The 25,784-nt window shown below is 40.4% G+C and overlaps 1 protein-coding gene across 4 annotated transcripts in view; it reads left to right on the forward strand.

Annotated features, from left to right (window-relative positions):
* Window positions 1-25,784, forward strand: part of PPP1R13B (protein phosphatase 1 regulatory subunit 13B) — an 88,226-nt gene that overhangs the window by 12,772 nt on the left and 49,670 nt on the right. For 3 of the 4 annotated variants that reach the window (XM_087447852.1, XM_087447854.1, XM_087447853.1), the window contains exon 2: window positions 22,697-22,844. In XM_087447852.1, coding sequence (XP_087303978.1) covers window positions 22,697-22,844 — 148 coding nt within the window. Of the gene's footprint in view, window positions 1-22,696; window positions 22,845-25,784 lie in introns of those variants that run through there. The other variant, XM_087447855.1, reaches the window with a different exon arrangement.

Here is a 25,784-nt window from a genome sequence, read left to right on the forward strand (position 1 = left end):
GAAGCCTTATTAGTGTGTCCTAAAAGCATGGTTTACAATCTCTATTGCTACACAGTGAGAAGGGGTCCAGACAAATAACTGCTAAGATCCTTTCTAGTGCTAACGTCTTACGATGTTTTGTTAGAGCTGCATAGAGGGGTCTCCATGCGAAAGCCCTCTGTTAGGGAAGCTCCTGGAGAAGCAGATGGACTCTGAGCTTGAGCTGCTTATGAATTCTGAGATGGAGAGAGGCCGCGTGACCCAGGCTGGGAGTGGGAGGCAGTTGTGTGCTGGGCATTGGATTGGTACTTTCAACAGATATGTTTGTGCCTCCCCTTCTATATGCCAAGGCATTGTGAAGGGTATGAATGGCATAGTAGGAAAGAGAAACGTAGTACAAAAAAGTGACATTCAGTAAATATTTTCACAACAAATATTTATTAACTTTTATTTTGTGCCAACACAGTGCTAGGCGTTGGAGACTTACAGACACTAACTCCCTGTCTTCAAGGGGTTCATAGTCTAGTTGATGGAAACGTGCAAAACGCCCACAGGTCCATTGTGGGCCAGGAGTGTTTGAAAATGCAGACTTTGGAATCGACTAGGCCTGGTGCCAGCCCTGACCCTGCCACTTACTAGCTTTGTGACCTTAGACAAGTTACATAACCTTTGGAACTTGTCTCCTCATGTGTAAAATGAAAGTAACAATGCCTGTCTCTAAATAAATTATGGTGTGGCCATATAGAGAAATAGTATATAGCCTAAAAAAAAATGAAGTAGAACTGTGAGTCTTCTCATGGAAAAATGCCCAAAATATAATGTTGGCTGAAAAACCAACATTCTATTTAATGTGGTCTCACTGTAAAAAAGAAGAAAAGAATTTTGTGGTGTAGAAAAAGAAAGGATATATACCAGCTGTTTAAAGTGTGGGTCATTAGGGGGACTATTTTTTATTTCCTCTATTGTTAGACTCTAAAAAAATTATATGTATGCTAATTTGCCACCTAAAAAATAATAAAGATAATAGTTTATAAAACGCAAACCCTTCTTCCCAGGGTTTCTGACAGGAGCAAATGATATTATGCATGGAGAATGCTCAGCACGAGATCTGGCCCATAGTGGGGGTCAGTAAATGGGTGCCATTACTGTTATTGCTGGGCGTGGCAGCTGAGGAGGAAGACTGCTAGACGGCAAAACCCTGGAAGGTGGAAGTTGGGTTCTGCGGTTTGCGTTTCCAGGGGCACTTGATTCCTCAGCTTAGGATCTTGATTGTCTTGTGGGGCCCACATCTGGGGACCAGGGTCCTCATGGTCCATGAGCTTTTGCTGGCCTTGGGTGAAAGAGAAAAGACTCGCAGCTGGGTGGAGTGTGCCAAGTGCACGTGAGCACCTCTCCATCCCCTCCCCTCATTCTCTTGAGAATAAAAACATTGCCCGCCTCACTTTGAAGGGAGGGAGAGAGGTGGCCTGCCAAATTGTGATGCCTGTCCTAAAAGAGACCTGGGACACTCATGGGCAAAGTGGTGTAGTAGACTTTTGGAGTCATCCCTGGGTTTAGATTCAGGTTGAGCAAGGTATCAAGCCTCTCTTGACCCTGCTGCTGCTTCTGTAAAATGGGATGATGCTCCTGCCTCTTGCACTTGGAAGAGAATTTTTTTGAAGTAGAATTGATGGGTCATCTTATAAGGTTTACCTTTCCTCTGCTGGTGAAGTAGATAGTTGGAATGAATCTTCATGAAAAAAAAAGAGATCTATCCTGTAGGTTTTTGTTTTCTCTTTTGACCTGATTTTTTAAATATTTGTTTCTTTGTGGTATTCATCTCTTGGGAGTGTTTTGTTGTGGAGGAAACAATGTAGTTTTCCACAGGCATGGTTTGCATTGGTGCCCATACGTCCAGGTATGCAAGGGAAGGTCTTGGATTTTGCCTGTTGTCTTGGCAATCTGTCTCGTTAGCTGTTTTTCACTCCAAGTGTTTGGTTTTTAATTATATGGTCACCTCAATTATATTCCATTGAGTGAATGCCTTGGATTTATTTATTTTTAACAAAATGGTGTCACTTAGCTTACATTTTCCAGGATCCCACTGATATCTATGGAGCCCTCTTGTAATATTTTCAAAACTTATTATAGGTCTGTTTTATGATCAGCTACTCTTTATAATTCGCACTTGATTATGTGTTCCTGTGTTGGTTTTATTTCATGGTTCTCATTTGTGACTTAGTTTCAGTTTATTTCTATAATTTTAAAAGTCCTGGGGGGTTTTCCAACCTTTTCAGTGCCCAAAATTGTTGTCAGGTATTTAAATAAATAAGAGAGGGAGGAAATTAGATTTGAGACAATATTGTGTGCCAGGCTTTTTGCTAGACATTTTACAGACCTTCTCATTTAATATTAAGTAAACAGTGTAACTGAATAAACTGCTGAGAGGGAGGCAGTACGCTGGGCTGAGAATCAAGAGACCTGATTTCAGTCTTGTTTTTTACTAATAAGATTTATTAACCTTGATAAATTATTTCCTTTTCTGGGCTTCTGCTTCCTCATCTGTAAAATGGGGAAAGAATGGTGGTTAGATTAGGTTCCTTCTGGCTCTAAGATTAGATGACTGATCTTTATGATAGCTTAAATTTGAAACTCTAAGCATATCCCTTTTAAAATGAATTGAATATTTACAAAAGGATTAAGAAGCAAGTGGTCACTTACTCCAAAATAACTCAAATTACCAAAAAATGTTTTTTTCTTTTCTTTTTCGCCAAACAACTTTAGTGACTATTGAAAAAAAAATTGAGATACCTATGTATTGTCCTCTCAGATTTGCAGCTTAAAATGTACGCTTTTAATAAAACTAGTATGAATGTTGCCTTAGGGAACACAATATTTTATTTTCGTGTTAAAATATGGATCCTTGTGAGCTGGGCCTGATGGCCTAGTGGTTACATTTTGATGCTCTCACCACTTCGGTGGCCCGGATTTGTTTCCTGGTTGAGGAACCACTCTGCCTGTCTATCAGTTGCCATGCTGTGGCAGCAGCTCACATAGAAGAACTAGAAGGACTTACGACGAGGACATACAACCAGGTGCTGGGGCTTTGGGGAGGAAAAAGAAAATACAGATCCTTTGAGAACCTCCTTAGTAGTGAGCCAACAATAATACGTTAACTATTTTGAGACCAGAGGGGAAAGAAGCTATTTTGTGGCAGTGTAGGAAGATGATAAGACCAAAGGAAAGATGATCTGCTAACCTGAGCCCCATTTTCTCTCTTCTGGATGGAAACAACCGGAACTTTCAACTTGGTACAGAGCTGGGACTTCCCTGTGTTTGCTAAACAGAGTTGCTGAGGCTCTTGCCCCTGGAGGGTGGAGGGAAAGGAGGGAAGTTCTCCATAAGAGGACAGTCCCCGCTTCTCACACCTGGGGAGTGTGGGGACTGAAGCAGGTGTTCCTGCTGACCTTTTCTCCCTCCCCCTCCCCCTTTTGTTTTTGTTTTCATTTTAAGCTCTTTGTACCTCTTTGCAGATAGAGAACTAGTCAAGACCTGGGAGGCAGTGTGGTGTGATGGACCAAGCATGGGCTTTGGAGCCAGGAAGACTTGTGTTCACATCTGAATGCAGCTACCCATAACTGCGGTGCCTTGGATGAGTGTGGCCTTTTTTATACCTCAGGTTTCTCATTTGTAAAATGGTAATAATTTTAGTAGTTGAGTTCATTTTGGTTGCAAGTGGCAGAAACCAACTCTTGTTTTCTAACTTCTTAGAAAAGAGGGGATTTATTGAAGGACATTGGAGGGAGAGCTGAACAACTGACTCTTCAGGTGGAGTAGGACTGGGACAGCTCTGGAGACCTCAGCAGCAGGCATGGCAGGCCTCTTCTCTGTGGCACAGCCTCTTTCTCTTACAGTCCATATCCACTCCATCAGCACACCTTCCCAGTCTACCCAGCTTCTACTTGGCACTACCTCCAGGATTCTCACTGTCTCCTGGAGAGCATTAGCCACCTGAGGGGTCTTCCTGCTTCTGTGCTCCTTCCTCTCGGTCTCTTGTCAACAAAGCAGTCAGAGTGAGCCTGTAAATCATCGTGGTAAAACATGCCATTTCTTAACTCAGAACCCTCCCAGGGCTTCCAGTCTCGCGCTCAGCAAAAGCCTAATTAGTAGCTTACCTCTCCTCTCCTGCTCTTCTCCCCTTGATTTCTCTGCTCCAGCCAAACTGACTCCTCATTGATTCTGAACCTTACCAGGCATTCCTTCTGCCTCAGGGCCTCTGCACTCGTTGTTCCCTCTGCCTGAATGCTCTTCCTTCCAGCTGCCTGCTGGCTCACTCAAATAGGCTTTGTTAGACAAATAGGCTTTGTCTAACCACCTTATTTAAAATTAAAATTGCCTTGTTCCCAGTCTCTTTTGCCTGCTTTGTTTTTCTCCGTAGAATATATCACCACCCACCATACTGTATGTTCTACCTACTTATTTTCTTTTTCCCCAAACTATAATCAAAACTCCACGAGGGCAGTCACCCTGTCTCCATGGTCGGCGTGAACCTCCAGAGCCTGGCACATAGTAGGCCTCGTAAATACTTGTGGAGTGAAGAGCACTTTCCATCAAGTGTCTTCCTTAGTTGAGTCCGCAGTGGCAAGAGGGGTGGGCCTGTAAAATAAACATGACCCCTGGGAACTTGCCACTGTGGGTCCCAGGGAGGAGGGGAGAGGGGTCCCCGGGAGGGGAGAGGATTGCCATCTGAGAGTCATCCCGCCGGGTGCTCTGTGGTTGTCACGATGACTAAATCGGTTGTGTATGCTTGTCTCGTAGGTGCTGAGATGTTCACTCTTTTCCCTTTTTGCCTTCTAACAATATTAACACTCAGAAATTCAGTCATTCTCCATAATAGAGGTTGTTGTTTGGAAAGGTAGAAGTTATGGTCATATAATAAGAAGAAAACTCATATGCAGCCTAATGTTTTAATAAGTTATGGAATACATAATTCTCTCTTCAGAGGGAATGAAATTTTGCAAATTGTACACAGGTTTTTATAAAGGCTCTTCTGGTATCTGAGCAGTCCCAAACCTCAGGATCTAGGCCAGGGCAAAAAAGAGGTGAATTCCTAAGAGTGGGAAGGCATCAATTTTCTTTTTAACCTTTCTTTAGTGGAAATTCTTTTACCCAGGGGAAATGTAGGCTCTTGAGTACATTCATCTTTTGATTTTATAATGAATTTCTACCAATTTAATCTTTTATATTCATACTTATAATGTTTTGTTTTTCAAAGATACATGTGCATTATATGTATGAAGTAAATTCTTCCATTATAAAAAATAGGTTGACTTTATGTTCCTATCTGATAACCTTTTTTTTCTAAAATTTTTTTTTATTTATTTATTTTTCCCCCAAAACCCCAGTAGATAGTTGTATGTCATAGCTGCACATCCTTCTAGTTGCTGTATGTGGGACGTGGCCTCAGCATGGCTGGGGAAGCAGTGCGTTGGTGCATGCCCGGGATCCTAACCCGGGCCTCCGGCAGCGGAGTGTGTGCACTTAACTGCTAAGCCACAGGGCTGGCCCTGATAACCTTTGAATAAAGATTGTTTCTTATAGTTTCATGAGGATGAAGAACTTGAATAGTTGTGTTTTTTTTTTTTAAGTGTTCAAGAGTTTAGCACTGTTTTGTTCCTGAGCTATTTGAGTAGAAACTTAAGCTTTGGAGTGGACACTCTGGCACTTCTTAGTCCTGTGATCTTGGGCAGTCCTTCATTCTGTCTGCAGCGACAGGATCATCCAAGCACCTGGCTCCATTGGCCTTTTAAGAAAGTTTAGTGATGTAATATGAGCAAACAAAGGGCCTGTGGGTGAACTTAGTAAGCACTGAAATAATAGCTATTTTTATTATTAATAAATTGTAAAAGTCCTTTGATGTTAAGTATCTTGTTATAAACGTCATTCTGATTTTAAGCATATTCTAATATGTCAATACTAGCAGAATTTGGAAAAAACATTTGTAGCTCTGTGTGTGCCCTACCTCCAACAAGCTCTTTTCCTAAGCAGAAAATATGAACAAGGCATTTGTTGTGAAAACTTACTTAAAAATTTTGAGGTTTCACATTTTACAGTTGATAACAAAGCTTGATAAGTCTTTGGTTTTTTGTTTTGTTTTTTTTTTTTTACCAGGTTTTATATGGAGATTAGTAAATTAATGTTTAGTTTTCTTTTTATAGTGATTTCTAGATCCTGGTTACAGTTGTTATTGAACAATGCTAACAGTGAATTTTTTCTTCCATGGAACTCACCTAATTAGGTGAAACTTTATCCACCATATCACTGTGCTGTAACAACAGTGGTCTGTCTTGTTTCATTAGGATATCTTATCATGGCTCATGTCATTAGTGCCTGAATTTAGATTCCACAAGGCCTAAGGGATATCTATTTAAGTATTTTTGCTTTGTAAATGGCATAGATAATCTATCTCCAGGCACTGGGACTTTTGTTTTCCACACTTTAGTTTTGCTTAGTTTTCTAAAGATGAGAAATATTTTGAGAATGGTAATTCAGAGCATCATAAGCAAATTCAAAGTAGCATCATGGTTTTGAAGAGCTGGCTGAAATCTGAAAGAGAAAATGGACGAAGTCATTTGTAAAAAGATATGAGTGCTATTGGACTTAGTTTTCCTTTGTAAATTATATTCTGATTTTGTATCAGACGAATAGTATTTACTATGGTGTATCTATATACGATTATATTAAAGTGTTCTTCAGACACATTATTTTGCTAATTACCTTTGTTGTTTTAAGCTTTGTTTCCTGCTGGCAAACGTACTCGACTTTTGGTATTAGCCGACATGAAAAACAGGATTCGTACAACTATAGATGTTTATTACTCGAAAAAAGAAAGATACGCAGTCATCCTTTGGTATCCTTGGGGGATTGGTTCCAGGATACCCCCCGGGGGATACCAAAATCCAAGGATGCCTAAGTCCCTTATATAAAATGGCATAGTATTTGCATATAACCTATGCACATACTCCTGTATACTTTATTTTATTTTATTTTTTTTGTGAGGAACATCAGCCCTGAGCTAACAGCCATGCTAATCCTCCTCTTTTTGCTGAGGAAGACCGGCTCTGAGCTAACATCCATTGCCAATCCTCCTCCTTTTTTTTCCCCCAAAGCCCCAGTAGATAGTTGTACGCCATAGTTGCACATCCTTCTAGTTGCTGTATGTGGGACGCGGCCTCAGCATGGCCGGAGAAGTCGTGCATCGGTGCGCGCCTGGGATCCAAACCCGGGCCGCCAGTAGCGGAGCGCACGCACTTAACCGCTAAGCCACAGGGCCGGCCCTTCTGTATACTTTAAATCATCTCTAAATTACCTATAATACCGAATACAATGTAAATAAGTAGTTGTTATACTGTATTGTTTAGGGAATAATGACAAGAAAAGTCTGTAGGTGTTCAGTACAGATGCAACTATCATAACCCTTTTTTTTTTTGTGAGGAAGATCGGCCCTGAGCTAACATCTGCCAATCCTCCTCTTTTTGCTGAGGAAGACTGGCCCTGGGCTAGCATCCGTGCCCATCTTCCTCCACTTTATATGCGATGCCGCCACAGTGTGGCTTGCCAAGCGGTGTGTCAGTGCGCGCCCGGGATCCGAACCAGCAAACCCCGGGCTGCTGCAGTGGAGTGCGCGCACTTAACTGCTTGCGCCACCGGGCCGGCCCCTATCATAACCCTTTTGACCCGAGGTTGGTTGAGTCTGTGATGCGGAACCTGAGGATACGGAGGGCCAACTGTATATATAATATACAATGAAATATAATGTTTATTTCAAGTTGTTTCCATTGGGAAAAATATCTTGCTTATTATATAGGTTGAATAATTGGCATAGCTAGATTTTTTTTAAAATAACAGCTTTATTGATATATAATTGACATATCATTAAATTCACCTTTTTAAAGTATAAAAATTCAGTGGTTTTAATGTATTTGCAGAGTTGTGTAACTATCACCGCTATCCAATTTTAGAACATTTTCCAATTTTATTCCAATTTTAGAACACCCCAAAAAGAAACCCATTAGCAGTCACTCCCTATTTCTCCTCCCCGCCCACCCCTGGCAAACATTAATCTACTTTCTGTCTCTATGGATTTGCCTGTTCTGGACATCTCATGTAAATGGAATCATACAATATGTGAACTTTTTTTTGTATCTGACTTCTTTCACTTGGCATAGTGTTTCTAAGGTTCATCCATGTTGTACCGTTCACTTTATTCCTTTTTATGACCAAGTAATATTCCATTGTATAGATAGCTATACCACATTTGTTTATCCATTCATCAGTTTGGGCTGTTTCCACTTTTTGGCTGTTATGAATATTGCTGCTATAAACATTCATGTTCAAGTTTTTGTGTAGACATATGTTTGGGTTTTTTTGCTGAGGAAGATTTGCCCTGAGCTAACGTCTGTTGCTAGTCGTCTTCTTTTTGCTTGAGGAAGCTTCGCCCTGAGCTAACATCTGTGCCAGTCTTCCTCTGTTTTGTATGTGGATCGCCGCTACAGCATGGCTGCCAACGAGTGGTGTAGGTCCATGCCCAGGAACCGAACCCAGGCCGCTGAAGTGGAGCGCACCAAACTTAACCACTAGGCCACACGGCTGGCCCCTAGGCATATGTTTTTAATTCTATTGGGCATATACCCAGGCGTAGATCAATATGTTTTTAAAAAATACGTACAGGAGTATATTTTCTTGAATTTTACAAAGAAGTATGTAGAAAGAGGAATTCTTATCCTGAGAATTGTTGGTACACCTAATTTAAATTTCTGAAAGTTCAGGAAAATTTAGTTAGAACATCTATATAGTTTTAGTGAGATAATCTTTATGGTTGATTAATTAGAAAAAATGCATGATTCTTTGTTCTGGTTCCCTTGTATGATGATTAACTTTGCAATTCAGATCGCTCCGACTAAAAACACTACATAAAACTTGGTTAATTGAGAAGTTATTAAATAATAGGGAGTACATTGTAAGTAGGAAGGTATTTATTAAAACTTTTGCTGCTGTTCCTTTTTTATTTTGAAGCAGATTAGAGTAGTGGTTCAGAGCATAACTTTGGAGTCAGACAGATCAGGGTTAAATCCTGCTCTGGTATTTATTAGTGCTGTGACCTTGGACAAGTTATTTAACCTCTCCAGGCCTCTTTTCCCTAATCTATAAAATGAAGGGTGGTATCTATCTCACAGAGTTGGTGTGAGAATTGAGAATGTGTGAAGTGCGCATTACAGTGCCTAATAATAAGCACTGATAAACTGTCTTGGGAGTGCTTTTTCCACAGTGCAGTGATTGTTCGTTTAGTCCTGGTGGGTTTCGTGAGGCCCTGAGAGCAGTATCTTTCAAACTTCTTAGACCTTGATCCACACACACTGAGAAACACCTTTTATAAGGTGACCCAGTCTTACCCACACACGTGTCTCTATATATGGATGTATGTAGTTAGAATTTCAGGAGACGACGTGTACCCTTACCACGTGTAGTCTACTGCTTTATTTTTTATTTTAAATTAATAGACTTTATTTTTTAGAGCAGTTTTAAGTTTACAGAAAAATTGAGCCCCAACAGTTTCCCTTCTTATTTACATCTTGCATTAGCGTAGTACATTTGTTAGTTGATGAACTAATATTGATATATTATTATTAACTAAAGTCTGTAGTTTACATGGAGGTTCACTCTTTGCGTTGTACAGTTCTGTGGGTTTTGACAAATGTGTAATGTCATTTATCCACCATTATAGTGTCACACAGAGTAGTTTCACTGCCCTAAAAATCTGTGCTTCACTCACTCCTCCATTCCTCCGCCCACAACCCCTAGCAACCACTGCTTCTTTTTCACTGTCTCCATAGTTTTTCCTTTTCCAGAATGTCATATAGTTGGAATCATACAGTATGTAGCCTTTTCAGACTGGTTTCTTTCACTTAGCAATATGCATTTACGTTTCTTCCATGTCTTTTTGTGACTTGATAGCTCATTTCTTTTTATCACTGAATAGTATTCCATTTCCTGGATGTACCATAGTTTGTTTATCCATTCACCTACTGAAGGATATCTTGGTGGCTTCCAAGTTTTTGGCAGTTATGAATAAAGTTGCTGTAAACATTCATGTGTAGGTTTTTGTGTGGATATAAGTTTTTAGCTCATTTGGGTAAATACCAAGGATTTCAATAAGCTGGATCATATGGTAAGAATATGTTTAATTTTATAAGAAACTGCCAAACTGTCTTCCAAAGTGGTTGTACCATTTTAAATTTCCACCAGCAAATTCCAGTTGCTACACATCTTCACCAGCATTTGGTGGTGTCGGTATTCTGGATTTTGGCCACTGTAATAGGTGTGTAGTGGTATCTCGTTGTTTTAATTTGCAATTCCCTCATGATCTATGATGTGAGCGTCTTTTCATATGCTTATTTGCCATCTGTATATCTTCTTTGATGAGAGGTCTGTTTGGGTATTTTGTCTTTTTTTGAGGAGGACTAGCCCTGAGCTAACATCTAATGCCAATCCTCCCCTTTTTTCTTGAGGAAGATTGGCCCTGAGCTAACATCCGTGGCCATCTTCCTCCACTCTACATGGGACGCCGCCACAGCATGGCTTAACAAGTGGTGCGTCGGTGCACGCCCGGAATCTGAACCTGCAAACCCCGGACTGCCGCAGTGGAGCGTGCACACTTAACCGCTTGCGCCACCGGGCCGGCCCCTATTTTGTCATTTTTTGATTGGGTTCTTTATTTTCTTATTATTGAGTTTTAAGAGTTCTATGTATATTTAGGATACAAGTCCTTTGTCAGGTACATGTTTTATAAATATTTTCTCCCAGGGCCGGCCCTGTGGCTTGGTGGTTAAGTGCGTGCGCTGCGATGCTGGTGGCCCGGGTTCGGATCCCGGGTGCGCATCGAGGCACCACTTCTCCGTTCATCCTGAGGCCGAGTCCCACATACAGCAACTAGAAGGATGTGCAGCTACGACACACAACTATCCACTGGGGCTTTGGGGGGAAAAAATAAAATAAACAAAATCTTTAAAAAAAAAAAAAAAAATATTTTCTCCCAGTGTGGGGCTTGTCTTTTCATTCTCTTAATATTGTTTTATATTGTTCTTTTCCATTAAAAAACAGAACTGGTCCTGGGGCTTTAATTGATTTTACAGCCCGCTAGTAGGTCACAACCTGTGCTTTAAAAATCAGTGTTTGTCCTGCTTCCGTAATGTTCACATGGACAACGTCTATAAAGCAACCATCATTCCGGGCAGTGATTCTCAATATTGATCAAGATGGGTGTCAGGGTTGATACTGCCCTTTTTCTATTCTAGAGGATTCTTTAAGTTTTAGTGAATAGATTAAATTTGATCAGCTGCATCAGTCACCTCCACACCAGATACTAATGACACATTGAGGCATTATGGAAAGCTTCATGAATTTTACATTTCTACAAGATTCTAGACGGTTCCCTCAAAATGCATATGCTTTTAGATACTGAAGGGATTAAGTACATGAGGTGAAGGGAAAACTAAGATGTTTATTTTGTATTCCCAGGAATAATGAAGAACCAGATTTCACCAATTCAGGTTGATGAGAAGGAACTTGTGTATGATGGAATATGCATATTTTTTGTGTGTGAGGAAGACTGGGTCTGAGCTAACATCCATTGCCAATCCTCCTCTTTTTGCTGAGGAGGATTAGCCATGAGCTAACATCTGTACCCATCTTCCTCTATTTTGTATGTGGGTCGCTGCCACAGCATGGCTTGGTGACCAGTGCATAGGTCCATGCCCAGGATCCGAAGCTGCAAACCCTGGGCTGCCGAAGCAGAGCGTGCAAACCCAACCACTGCGCCACTGGGCCAACCCCTGGAATATATGTTTTTAAATGTTAAATTATTAAAGCAAATAAAAACTATGATTTGAACTAAACAGAATTGATATTATTGAGGATCTAATTTAATGAACATTTAACTTTGAATAGATGCTACTCAAATGTTTAAATGTATTTGGCCTCTCAGGAGGGTTAACTATGTACCCCTGCAGTCTTAACACTTCTTTTTTTTTTTAAATAAACAATTTAGGTCTTTTTTTTTTTAAAATAATTTATTTATTTTTTTCCCAAAGCCCCAGTAGATAGTTGTATGTCATAGCTGCACATCCTTCTAGTTGCTGTATGTGGGACACGGCCTCAGCATGGCTGGAGAAGCAGTGCGTCAGTGCGCGCCTGGGATCCGAACCTGGGCCGCCAGCAGCGGAGCGTGCGCACTTAACTGCTAAGCCACGGGGCCGGCTCTTAACACTTCTGATTTATTTAGAAAAAAATTTTTCATTACTCTCCAAAAGCCAATTCTATTTCTTTGCCAAAATAATACAAATTCAAATTATGGGAAATTGAACTTAACATCCTCTTACTAAACTATTCCTCTGTTTTCTTTGGAGTTAATTCTTTTCCCCCCAAATTTACAAAGGAGGGGAAAACTCACCCCCTGATACCCTGCAGTGCCACCTTGTGGAAAGAGGGAAGGCTTAGCGAGGGATGTCCATGGATCTCTAGGTTTGAGTAAAATCTGCCAAATATCACATACATGCGTACAGGCTCCTGACTTGCACACTAACGTGTTTTAAAGATTTTTTTTCTTTTCTCTGGTGTGGACTAACTCAGTGATTAGAAAGGTAAAATATTGGCTATCATTTTGTATAGAGATCTTGAAGATGAGAAGGCAGGCACCTACCCTTTGTGGCTCAACCTATTGTAAAAAGGAATTTTATGTATAATTGGGGGAGTTTATTGAGTGCCTACCATGTGCCAGGCAGCAGTGATACAGCAGTGAACTAACTAAAATTCCTGCTCTCAGGAAGCTTATGTTCTAGTGGGAGGGGACAGAGGATAAAGAAATAAATATATAACATAGATCAGATGGTGGTGAGTGCAAAGAAGAAAAAAATAAAGCAGGGTGAGAGGATAGAAAGAGAGAGAATAGTGTGGTTTTAGGTAGACTGGTTAGGGAGAGCTTCCCTGATAAGGTGACGTTTGAGCAGAGGCCTGAAAGAAGAGTAATATAGCCATGTTAGTAGCTGAGGGACAAGCGGTCTAGGTAGAGAACAGCGAGTGCAAAGGCCCTGAGACAGGAGTTGGCTTGCTCAGTTGGAAGAACAGTGAAAATGCCAGTGTGGCCAGAGCAGGGGAATGAAGGGAGGTACGTACTGTAAGAGGTAAGATTAGAGCAGTGTGTGTGATGCAGGTAGGACCTTGTAGACGGTACTTAGGACTTTAGAATGTATTCTGAGAGAAATAGGAACCCACTGGAGGGTTTTGAGTGAAGTGATATATCTGAAGGGCAAGAGTGGAGACGTAGACCAGTTAGGTTGCTCTTGAAAATGTCCAGTCTGGGCCGGCCCCGTGGCTTAGCGGTTAAGTGCGCATGCTCCGATGCTGGCGGCCTGGGTTCGGATCCCGGGCGCGCACTGATGCACCGCTTCTCCAGCCATGCTGAGGCTGCGTCCCACATACAGCAACTAGAAGGATGTGCAGCTATGACATACAACTATCTACTGGAGCTTTGGGGGAAATAAATTAATTAATTAATTTAATTAAATAAAAAAAAGAAAGAAAACGTCCAGTCTGAGAGGTGGTGGTAGCTTGGGCCAGGGCAGTGCAATGGAAATAAGCGGTCAGATTCTGGGTACACTTTGAAATTAGGGTCAACAGTATTGCTGATGTGTTGTTTGTGGAGTATGAGAGAGAAAGGAATCAAGGGTGCCTCCCACGTCTGTCTGTTTGTATTCTCCTTGCTCTGTGTGAGTGGGCAAAGGCTAGTGTGTATTTTTCAGTCTTTGAGAGGCTGATTCAGGGAAGTGAGATGAGGCATTGGAGGCAATGTCTTGGACTTAGTTTTCCTTACAGCCGTAACGTTTCTGAGATTCTAAATTGGTGAAGGTGTTGCAACAATGTAGGGCTGGAAGGGAGCTTAGCGTTAATTCTCATATTGCGGTATGCAGCCCACTGGAAAGCTGAAACGGTCTTCTGATGTCCCCTTTCCCCTGTCCAAACTGATCCTTTCTTTGGCTTTTGTGGGCTACTTACTCGTAAGCTACCAAGTGAGTTATTACATGTTACTAAAATTTGGTATAGCTTTTATTATCTTCTCAATTATTTTTTGTTCCCTCTGAGTTCCAAGGATAGAACTTGTTTCTTATTCCAGGCTTCTTTCTACCACTTAAGTAGAGTTTCTTATTTTCTTTTTTGGAAGTCTGTAGTTCGTCCTTTTTTTGCTGAGGAAGATCCGCCCTGAGCTAATGTCTGTTGCCAGCATTCCTCTTTTTGTTTGAGGACGATTTGCCCTGAGCTAACATCCGTGCCAGTCTTCCTCTATTTTGTATGTGGGTTGCCGCCACAGCATGGCTGATGAGTGGTATAGGTCTGCGCCTGGGATCCAAACCTGTGAACCTGGGCTGCCAAAGCAGAGCATACCCAACTTAACCACTATGCCACAGGGCCATCCCCTATAGTTTGTACTTTTAAAAAATAGCTTTATTGAGGTATAATTTATGTACCATGAAATTCACCCATTTTAAGTGAACTTTTTAAAAATCTTTAGTAAATGTACAGAGTTGTGCAGCCGTCACCACAATCTAATTTTAGAACATTTCTATTTACCCCAAAAAGAAATTTTGTGCCTGTTTGTAGTCACTCCCCATTTCATCTAGTTTCTGTCTCTATGGATTTGCCTGTTATGGAGATTTCGCATAAATGGAATCATATAATATGTGGTCTTTTGTGTCTGGCCTCTTTCACCTCGCATAGTGTTTTCAAGGTCTGTCTGTGTTATAACCTATATTAGTACTTTGTTCCTTTTTATGGCTGAATAATATTCCATCGTATGATATATTACATTTTATTTATCCATTCATCAGTTGATGGGCGTTTGGGTTGTTTCCATCTTTCGGCTATTATGAATAATACTGCTATGAGCATTTGCACATGAGACTTTGTGTGGATGCATATTTTTATTCTCTTGGGTAGATATCTAGGAGTGGAATTGCTGGGTCATACAGTAAATCTGTGTTTAACATTTTAAGAAACTGCTGAATGATTTTTCAGAATGGCTATGCCATTTTATATTTCCATCACCAATGTATGAGAGTTCCAGTTTCTCTACATCCTCATCAACACTTGTTATTATCTGTCTTTTTTGTGTGTGTGAGGAAGATTTGTTCTGAGCTAACATCTGTTGTCATTCTTCCTCTATTTTTTTTTTGTTTTTTTGGCTTGAGGAAGATTGGCCCTGGGCCAACATCTGTGCCCATCTTCCTCTATTTTGTATATGGGCTGCCGCCACAGCATGGCTTGATTAGCGGTATGTAGGTCCGTGCTGGGATCCAAACCCGCAGACCCTGGGCTGCCAAAGCAGAGAGTAAGAACTTAACCACTATGCCACCAGGCCAGCCCCAGATAGTTCCTTTTTGTTGTTGTTATGGGTGTTTTTCCCCCCAACTTAACTGAGATATAAATGGCATATAACATTGTCATTGTATAATTGACATAAAGCATTGTGTACAGTGTGATGATTTGATGCATGTATATATTGAGATAGTTCCTCTTTGTTAATGGCTTATGCACCCCTAATTTGTGCTTTGCTTTGATTTCCTTGGATCAAGAACATCCTTTAAATACCGCATTTGTAAACATTTTAAAGATTTTATGTAGAGTACTTAAATTAGTGATTGATTCCAGTTGATTTTCTTTGTGTAGCTCAAACCTTCTTGAAAGTAAGGATAAGGTGGTCTCGTGAGTTACTTGATACTGTTATGCAGTTGTCTGCCTGCTAGCCTGCCTCCAGCCTTCATTTACCAGCACCACTTATGTGTCTAGATTTTACTCAGACACTGAGTTAGAGAGAGAACACAAGTCCTGCCCTCAGTGGCCTTATGGTCGTTCTGGGTTCTTCAGACTTTTTTTTTTTTTAATAAAAATATTTGCAGCTTGAGACACACTTAGATGATTTCAAGACCAGGTAATGCGCCACAGCTCACTCTTGTGAGTCACAAACGCTGTTCTAATAGAGGATGTAACCATGAAAACCATTGATAACTTAGTGTAAGAATGTTGTGCTAGAAATAGCCACAGTCTGTTACAGGAGAACAGAAGAGGCTCTGTCTCAGATTGGGTCAGGATGGGTAGACAGTGGTGTCAGGAAATATTTCCAAGAGGAGGTGGACGTTTGCAGGTGATGGAGAAGGATGAGCAGGGGCCAGCAGGGTCTGTTAGCATGACTTGTCTGGGCAGAGGGAACAGTTTGAGGAAAGTCATAAATAGGGCATCTTGTCATCACATGCTGTATTTGTTACAGCACATAGTACAGTGGTTTCCCCTTATCTGTGGTTTTACTTTCCACGGTTTTGGTTACCTGCGGTCAACCACAGTCCGAAAATATTAAATGGAAAATTCCAGAAGTAAACAATTCATAAGTTTTAAATTGCGTGCTGTTCTGAGTAGCGTGATGAAATCTTGAGCCGTCCTGCTCCATCCTGCCCAGGATGTGAATCATCCCTTTGTCCAGCGGATCAAGCTGTACACGCTCCCTGCCCGTTAGTCGCTTGGTAGCCATCTCGGTTGTCAGATCAACGGTCACGGTATCACAGTGCTTGTGTTCAAGGAACCCTTATTTTACTTAATAATGGCCCCAAAGCGCAAGAGTAGTGATGCTGGCAATTTGAATATGCCAAAGAGAAGCCATAGACTGCTTCCTTTAAGTGAAAAAGTGAAAGTTCTCAACTTAATATGGAAAGGAAAAAAATCGTATGCTGAGGTTGCTAAGATCTATAGTAAGAACGAATCTTCTATCTGTGAAATTGTGAAAAAGGAAAAAGAAATTTGTGCTAGTTTTGCCGTCACACCTCAAATATGTATGTTCTGTAGGAAAAAACGTAGTGTATACAGGATTCGGTACTATTCCGTTTCAGGCATCCACTGGGGATCTTAGAACGTGTCCCTCGCAGAGAAGGAGGGACTGCTGTTTAAATCTTTGCATGTTTTTCTAACTGTAGTTGACCAAATCTTTTATTTTCAACATATTAATCTTTTAGGAAGGATAAACGTTAACTTCTTTTCTTTTTTCCTTTAGTTGTGGTTGTTTTCTTTAGTTCACTTAATCCTTGACCCTGTTGGGTTTCATCCTATCTTATATGCATTAGTAGAAAAGAAAAAATAACACTACTCATTAGATTATGATATGCTATCACTTGTAAGATATATTGTGATTTCAGAGATGTTAAAATATAAACAAAACGTGCTTCTAGAATCAATACAATATGATATTTGTGTGGGAGATTCTTTAGTTTTTTTTAAGCAAGGAAATCTTGCTAGAATAACAGTACCGGTCACAGACCTTTGCAGCTTTAATTTTAGGGGATACCTTAGGGAAGTATGTACCATTCAGGTCAATGCCAGCTTAATTTATCTTGAAAGTTTTCAAATCTGTCATGATTATAATGAAATTCACTTTGGTGAAGTAATAGAGATTAGGGAAAATGAATTTTGCTAAGATTAGGAAAGATAGAGTTTACTAAAGACTATAAAATAGAATTAAAAAGTGAAGTAATGTTTAGTGACTTTCGGATAAAGTTATCTGGGAGTTCTTAGCTCTTAAAAATAAGTCTTGGGCCGGCCCTGTGGCTTAGCAGTTAAATGCGTGCGCTCCACTACTGGCGGCCTGGGTTCTGATCCCGGGCGCGCACTGATGCGCCGCTTCTCCAGCCATACTGAGGCCGCGTCCCACATACAGCAACTAGAAGGATGTGCAACTATGACATACAACTATCTACTGGGGCTTTGGGGAAGAAAAGGAGGAGGATTGGCAGTGGATGTTAGCTCAGAGCTGGTCTTCCTCAGCAAAAAGAGGAGGATTAGCATGGATGTTAGCTCAGGGCTGATCTTCCTCACAAAAAAAAAAAAAAAATAAGTCCTCAGGGGCCAGCCTGGTGGCGCAAGCGGTTAAGTGTGCGCACTCTGCTGCAGCGGCCCAGGGTTCTCCGGTTCAGATCCCAGGGGCGCGCTGACGCACGGCTTGTCAGGCCATGCTGTGGCAGCGTCCCATATAAAGTGGAGGAAGATGAGCATAGATGTTAGCCCAGGGCCAGTCTTCCTCAGCAAAAAAAGAGGATTGGCAGATGTTAGCTCAGGGCCGATCTTCCTCACAAAATAAATAAATCTTCAGACTTACAACTCTGCCGTTCTACCTCGCCTCCCTCCTCCCCCACCATATTAAACTTATTCATGAGCTGAAAAGTCTTGGTAATTCAAAAAGTGCCCCAAAATAGTGTCATGCCATCTTTCATTTGGGCAGCAGGTTCATAAAGAACTCTGCTTGTCAGAGCAAGTAAACACAAGCCGTGCCTTCATGAGTGCTAAAGGGGCTGCTCTGTGCCCGTGGTGGACGGTGAGCGTGTGAGACCCTGGTTCTGGCCAGAGGCTCGTCTTGCAGAAGCAAGTGATTATATAAACATTCACTACCTCATAGTATTGAGAACAAACCAGGAGATACTGTAGCAGGACAAGGGCTAAGGGCTGAGGAATAAAAAAAAAACTGAAGAACTGAGGAAACAGGGCACTCTATTGGTTGTTAGTAAACTACTAATAGCACTTAAAGGAAAGATAGTAAAAAAAAAATGTTTTTACTAATCTGAAATTTTCATTTATAAAGCATGCTTTGGGAAAATATATTATTAGATCTTGAAAAGCATGGGCTGTGAAATCACATGGGAAAATATTTACCATTAGAAGTGTAAAGTGGGGAAAAGAAAGTCTCTTCAACAAATGGTGTTGGGAAAACTGGATAGCCACATGTAAAAAAATGAAAGTAGACCCTTACCTTACACCATACACAAAAATTAACTCCAAATGGATTAAAGACTTGAATGTAAGACCTGAAACTGTGAAAGTTCTAGAAGAAAACATAGGCAGTACGCTCTTCGACATCGGTCTTAGCAACATCTTTTCAAACACCACATCTGACCGGGCAAGAGAAACAATAGAAAAAATAAACAAATGGGACTACATCAAACTAAAAAGCTTCTGCACAGCAAAGGAAACCATCAACAAAACGAAAAGACAACCTAACAATTGGGAGAAGATATTTGCAAACCATACATCTGATAAGGGCTTAATCTCCAAAATATATAAAGAACTCATGCATCTCAACAACAAAAAAACTACCAACCCAATTAAAAAATGGGCAAAAGACCTGAACAGACATTTCTCCAAAGAAGATATGCAGATGGCCAACAGACACATGAAAAGATGTTCAAAATCACTAACTATCAGGGAAATGCAAATCAAAACTACAATGAGATATCACCTCACGCCCGTCAGAATGGCTATAATTAAGAAGACAGGAAACAACATGTGTTGGAGAGGTTGTGGAGAGAAGGGAACTCTCATACACTGCTGGTGGGAGTGCAAACTGGTGCAGCCACTATGGAAAACAGTATGGAGATTCCTCCAAAAATCAACGATAGAACTACCATATGATCCAGCTATTCCACTGTTGGGTATTTATCCAAAGAACTTGAAAACACCAATTTGCAAAGGTACATGCACCCCTGTGTTCATTGCAGCCTTATTCACGATAGCCAAGACTTGGAAGCAACCTAAGTGCCCATCAAGGGACTAATGGATAAAGAAGCTGTGGTATATATACACAATGGAATACTACTCAGCCATAAGAAACGACGAAATCCAGCCATTTGTGACAACATGGATGGACATTGAGGGTATAATGCAAAGTGAAATAAGTCAGAGGGAGAAGGTCAAATACCGTATGATTTCCTTCATTAAGTAGTAGATAATAACAACAATAAACAAACACATAGGGACAGAGATTGGATTGGTGGTTACCAGAGGGGAAGGGGGGAGGGAGGAGGGTGAAAGGGATAATTCGGTACATGTGTGTGGTGATGGGTTGTAATTAGTATTAAAAAAAAAAAAAAAAAAAAAAAGAAGTGTAAAGTAAATGTGTGTAAACAGGAATAAAAATATGTTCCGTTTGTTCTGGTGGAACTGTTACAACATTAAGACTCTTCATTTCTGGACTTGTTTCTACTGGATTCAGGAATTACCTGTTTTATTCTCAGTTTTATAGATTCCAGGCCATTCATTTCAGTAATCAAAAGCCCCCAATTTTTTATAAATTCCTCTTATGGGTTAGTGAGCAGAAATAACTATTTAACTTCTTGTTAAATATAAATGTGTTTATAATACCTAAGAAGAACTGAAGAAAAAATGCTTGTTTATGGAACAGACTGGATGTATCTTACTTAGATTATACGCAGTATTTCCTCAGTTCTCCGGTATGATGGAGACTTCGGGTTTTGTGTGTCATTCATGGGGTCAACCAGATTTTAGCGTGCCTTGCATGTGTCAGGCAATGGTAAATGAAAGATTCAAAAGTGAATTGCTTGGAGGAGCATAGAGCCTGGTGAGGGGAGGGAGACGTGTTAATGCTGTGATGTAATAAAGATATGTGTGAAGAGTTCCTGGATCACAAAGGAGGGATCATGTAGCCTCCGTGGTGAGAGGAGGTGGTGAAGGGAGGTTTTACAAAGGTGGTAGCCTATGAGCTGAGTTTTCTTTTGAAGGGGGAATAGGAGTTTACAGGCAAACAGGAAGGGCACTGGGGCAGAGGGCCTTGGGCCTGAGAGAACTTGATTGGAGTTGAGGGAGCAGGGTTCAGTGCGGGCTGGAAGGCACTAGGACTGCAGGCCAGAAAGGTTGTGAGGAATCGTGTTTGCTGTGCTAGGAGTTAACGGTTTATCCTATAGTCTAGGCTTTCTCAAAGGGTGTTCTGTGGAAATCCAAGCCTCATGTGAGTCTCAGAGGGGGAAAAAGTTAGAGATGCACATGAACATTACAATGTTAGACTAAGTGCTCAGTAAAGAAACCTGTTTCCTGTTTATATACCAGAAAAAATGTTTTGGGAAGGGCTGCTGGCAGTGTAGAGCCCTTGAATATTTTAAGCCAGGGAATAACTTTACTTGATTTATGTTCAAAGAATGAACTGGCAACGGTGAGGGGTAGGTTGGAGTGAGGGGAGATTAATTGCAAGGAAACTAGTTCATAACTGTTATCAATTTTGGTAACATAAAATCTGACCAGCTGTATAAAGACGTTTAATATCAAAATTTAGGAATTTAGGGCACTTCTAAGAAAAAAATATTTTAATAATGAACTAAAATACTTACTTGACAGCTGAGATTTTAAGTGAGAGGAGAATTTTGGGACAAATGCAGATTTTGTTTCTGACTTTGATCAAAGATTAAGCAAATACTTTATATTACTGTCTGATTAAAGAAAATCTTTGGTTTAAATTGTACTTTAGAAGTAATGTTTAAAAAAATCCCTTCTGATGTGGTCTCCGGATCTTAGATCAAGGTGGTAGGATTTTTTTAAAGATTTGAATAACAATAATGCTGGAAAGTTTTTTTCAAATACATTATAATGTATTTTCATGTTTAAGGGCCATTTGCATTTCTTTTACTGTGATATATTATTTCATTTCCTCAGCCAATTTTTAAAAATAAATTGAATTTTTGGTCTTTTTGTTACCAATTTTTAGGATTCCTTTATATATTGAGATTAGCCTTTTATTTGTAATATGAATTGCAAATATTTTTCCTTAATTTGTCTTTTTTGCATTGTAAAATATTCTTATATTTAACAATTTTATTTATTTATTTATTTATTTTTGTGAGGAAGATCAGCCCTGAGCTAACATCCATGCTAATCCTCCTCTTTTTTTTTTGCTGAGGAAGACCGGCTCTGAGCTAACATCTATTGCCAATCCTCCTGCTTTTTTTTTATCTCCCCAGAGCCCCAGTAGATAGTTGTATGTCATAGTTGCACATCCTTCTAGTTGCTGTATGTGGGACAAGGCCTCAGCATGGCCGGAGAAGCGGTGCATCGGTGCGCACCCGGGATCCGAACCCGGGCCGCCAGCAGTGGAGCGTGCACACTTAACTGCTAAGCCACGGGGCCGGCCCAAGATTCTTATATTTAATTACTTGAATGTATCAGTCTTTTTTTTGATGGGTCTCATCTTTGAGTCATAGTTAGAAAGAGCTTCTGTACTCCAAGGTTATAAAAAGGAATTTACCTAGTTTTATTCTAGAACTTTTATAATTTTATGATTTATATTTAAGTATTTGATCTATCAGGAACTTATGCTAGTGTATGATGTGCAGTATGAATCCAAATTTTTTTTCCAGATGGGGATTTTAATTGCTCAAACATCATCCATTGTATAGTCTTTTCCCTCCTTGCTTTTGAGATGCCTCCTCCATCATTTACCATTTTCTGTTTCTAGACTTCCTAATTTGTCCCTTTGATCTATTTATGTTGCTAGCGCCATATTGTTTTGAGGTTTTATAATATCTGGTAGTGCTGGTTCCCTTCTAAAACTCTTCTCTTTTGGAATTTTCCTGACTTTTCTTATTTAATTTTTCTACATGAACTTTAGAATCAGCTTATCTATTTCCAAAAACTAATCCTGTAGACGTTTTGGCCCCTGGGGTGGGGAGTTGGGGGGTGGGACTGGGTGGAGGTGAGTGGAGTGGGGGTGTGGGAGGAGGGAGGTGGGGAGATCACTTTCAATTTAGGATTAATCTCTCTATGAAAATGACGGTAAGTTGTAGGTTTAATTTAATCTTTTCTCTTACAGATGATATTAACTGTGTTCTTGAGCAACAATGAACAGATTTTAACAGAAGTTCCTATAACACCAGAAACAACATGTCGAGATGTTGTAGAATTTTGCAAAGAACCTGGAGAAGGCAGTTGTCATTTAGCTGAAGTGTGGAGGGGAAATGGTATGTATTAGGCTCTATAAAGATTACTAAGTAGATGAAATTTAATGTTTATCAAATGCAGAATATTGTTTCTGGTTCTTAGTTATCTGTGGTAATAAGGAATTGAATAATTAAAATAAAAACTATAGTATTACATGAGAATAGGATTTTACAAATGCTTTTTATAAAAAAGTATATGATTTGACCTTACTATAGCCATCTGAAATAAGCAGGGAAGGTAGATCCAACTTTTGTGTGAAGTCTTTCTTGATATCACTACTACCAAATGAGAGCTCTCTGTCCACTGAGACCTGACGGTGTTTTGTTTGTTGCGTGTCTAGTTGTTCTTCTGTTTCTCTTTTCTCTATGATAACTGCATGAAGACAGAAACATTATTGTGTTCCCCTGTGTACAAAACCTTTTACATAATAGGCCTTCCATAAATATTTGTTTATTAAGTTGAGAAGAGTAAATGCTGGCTCTTACATTTAAGGACTGTCAGCTAGCTGGGCAGAGATCAGTGTAGGTAATATGATTACTGAATACGGAAAATTCTGCAAGATAATTTGGACTCTATAGGAGCCATTGAATTTAGACAGGATAGGATATACTAGTAAGGGAAGCAATGTGAAGGGAGGACAAGAGAAGAATATGAACACTGTGTGCTCCTAAGACAGTACTGAGAGAAGGTGGGCAGCAAGGTGGAGACTAGACCAGGTCGTGCAAGGCCTGCAGCACCGGCAGAGGAGGGTAGCCTTTATGCGGCATGCAGAAAGAGGTAACTGTGTGGTATAGATGAGTCTGTAAGTAAAACTTGGAAGGTAAGAGAATGATCGATTGGATCATGTTGAGTTTGAGGTAATAATGAGATGGGCATCCAAATGGAAGTGTTTAAAGGGCACTTGGGGATAATCAGTGAAGTCTTACACTTTTTTTTTTTTTTTACATTTTTTAAAATTTAGGTATAACTGACATACGACATTGTTAGTTTCAGATGTACAACATAATGATTCGATATTTGTATATATTGCAAAGTGATCACCATAATAAGTCTAGTTAACATCCATCAGGGGCTGGCCTGGTGGCGTAGTGGTTAAGTTCCCATGCTTCAGCGGCCTGGGGTTTGCAGATTCAGATCCTGGACGTGGGTCTACGCCCCGCTCATCAAGCCATGCTGTGGCGGTGTCCCATATGTAAAATCGAGGAAGATGGGCACAGATGTTAGCTCAGGGCCAATCTTTCTCAGCAAAAAAGAGGTGGATTGGCAATGGATGTTAAGCTCATGGCTGTTTTCCAAAGCAACCATTTTACGTTCTCAGCAGCAGGGTTCCAATTTCTCCACATTCTTGCCAACACTTGATATCATCTATTTGTAGCTACCGTAGTGGATGTGAAGTGGTAACTCATTGTGGTTTTGATTTTCATTTCCCTAATGACTAACGATGTTGAATATGTTTTCCTGTGCTCACTGGCTATTTGTGTGTCTTTGGAGAAATGTCTATTCAGATCCTTTGCCCGTTTTTCAATTGGGATGTCTTTTTTTCCTTTTTTTTTTTTTTGTTGAGGAAGATTAGCCTTTAGCTAACATCTGTTGCCAATCCTCCTCTTTCTGCTGAGGAAGATTGGCTCTGGGCTAACATCCATGCCCATCTTCCTCTACCTTATGTGGGATGCCTGCCACAGCATGGCTTGATAAGCGGTGCGCAGGTCCATGCTTGGGATCTGAACCCATGAACCCCAGGCCACCAAAGTGGAGTGTGTGAACTCAAACCATTATGCCACCGGGCCGGCCCCTGGGTTATCTTTATTGAGTTGTAAGTGTTCTTTTTTTTTTAATTGAGGTATAATTGACATATAACATATTAGTTTCAGGTGTACAACATAATGATCGGATATTTGTATATATTGTGAAATTATCACCATAATAAGTCTAGTTAACATTCATCACCATATGTAGTTACAAAATTTTTTTCTTGTGATGAGAACTTTTAAGATCTACTCTCTTAGTGACTTTCAATATGCAATACAGTATTATTAACTATAGTCAACATGCTGTACATTACATCCCCAGTAAGAGTTCTTGATATATTCTAGATACAAGTCCCTTATCAGGTATATGATTTGCAAATATTTTCTTCCAAAGTCTTATTCTTTTAATGTTATCCTTAGACTTCTGAGTAAAGACTTTAAGGACACATTGAGAGAAACTTGATTTTGATAAATGTGGAACTATTACTAAACCAAAAGTAAGAGGGTGGGTCCTCAGTTATGTCTGATAACAGCTACAGGAAGGGGGTGGTGGTTAAGTAAGTGTAGTTTTGTTTTTTTTGTGAGGAGATCAGCCCTGTGCTAACATCTGCCAATCCTCCTCTTTTTTTTTTTTTTTTTTGCTGAGGAAGACTGGCCCTGGGCTAACATCCATGCCCATCTTCCTCCACTTTATATGGGACGCCGCCACAGCATGGCCTGACAAGTGGTGCGTCGGTGTGTGCCAGGGAGCCGAACCAGCGAACCCCGGGCCGCCGCAGCAGAACACGTGCGCTTAACCACTTGTGCCACTGGGCTGGCCCCAAGTAATTGTAGTTTTTTGGAGACCAATATTAGAGCCTGATCATCTCATCATTGTTTGTTCTTCTCTAGCTTCTTAGCACTCTTGTTCTTTGTTACTTGTTATCACTTCTAGTTCCTTATCTGCCTCTCCCCCTCTGTTACTTAGCCTGGGAGGGAATAAAATTTTTGCATAAATATTGTAGCCCTAGATGGTCCCTGGCCACTTGAGAATGCTAATCTCTCCTATACGAGTCATTCAGTTGGTGCTGTCCTTATCTCCAAGCCCACCCGAAATCATGACCTATGGTTTTACCTCATCAGGAATGAGTACTACCACCTCGGAGTACAGGGTCACGGCATACTATATTTGCCATGGCTTTTGTGCTTGCTATTCCCATTGTCTAGAACAAT

Source organism: Ceratotherium simum, chromosome 24 (assembly GCF_057802395.1).
Source record: "Ceratotherium simum simum isolate JZ-2026a chromosome 24, ASM5780239v1, whole genome shotgun sequence".
NCBI classification, from domain to species: Eukaryota; Metazoa; Chordata; class Mammalia; order Perissodactyla; family Rhinocerotidae; genus Ceratotherium; species Ceratotherium simum.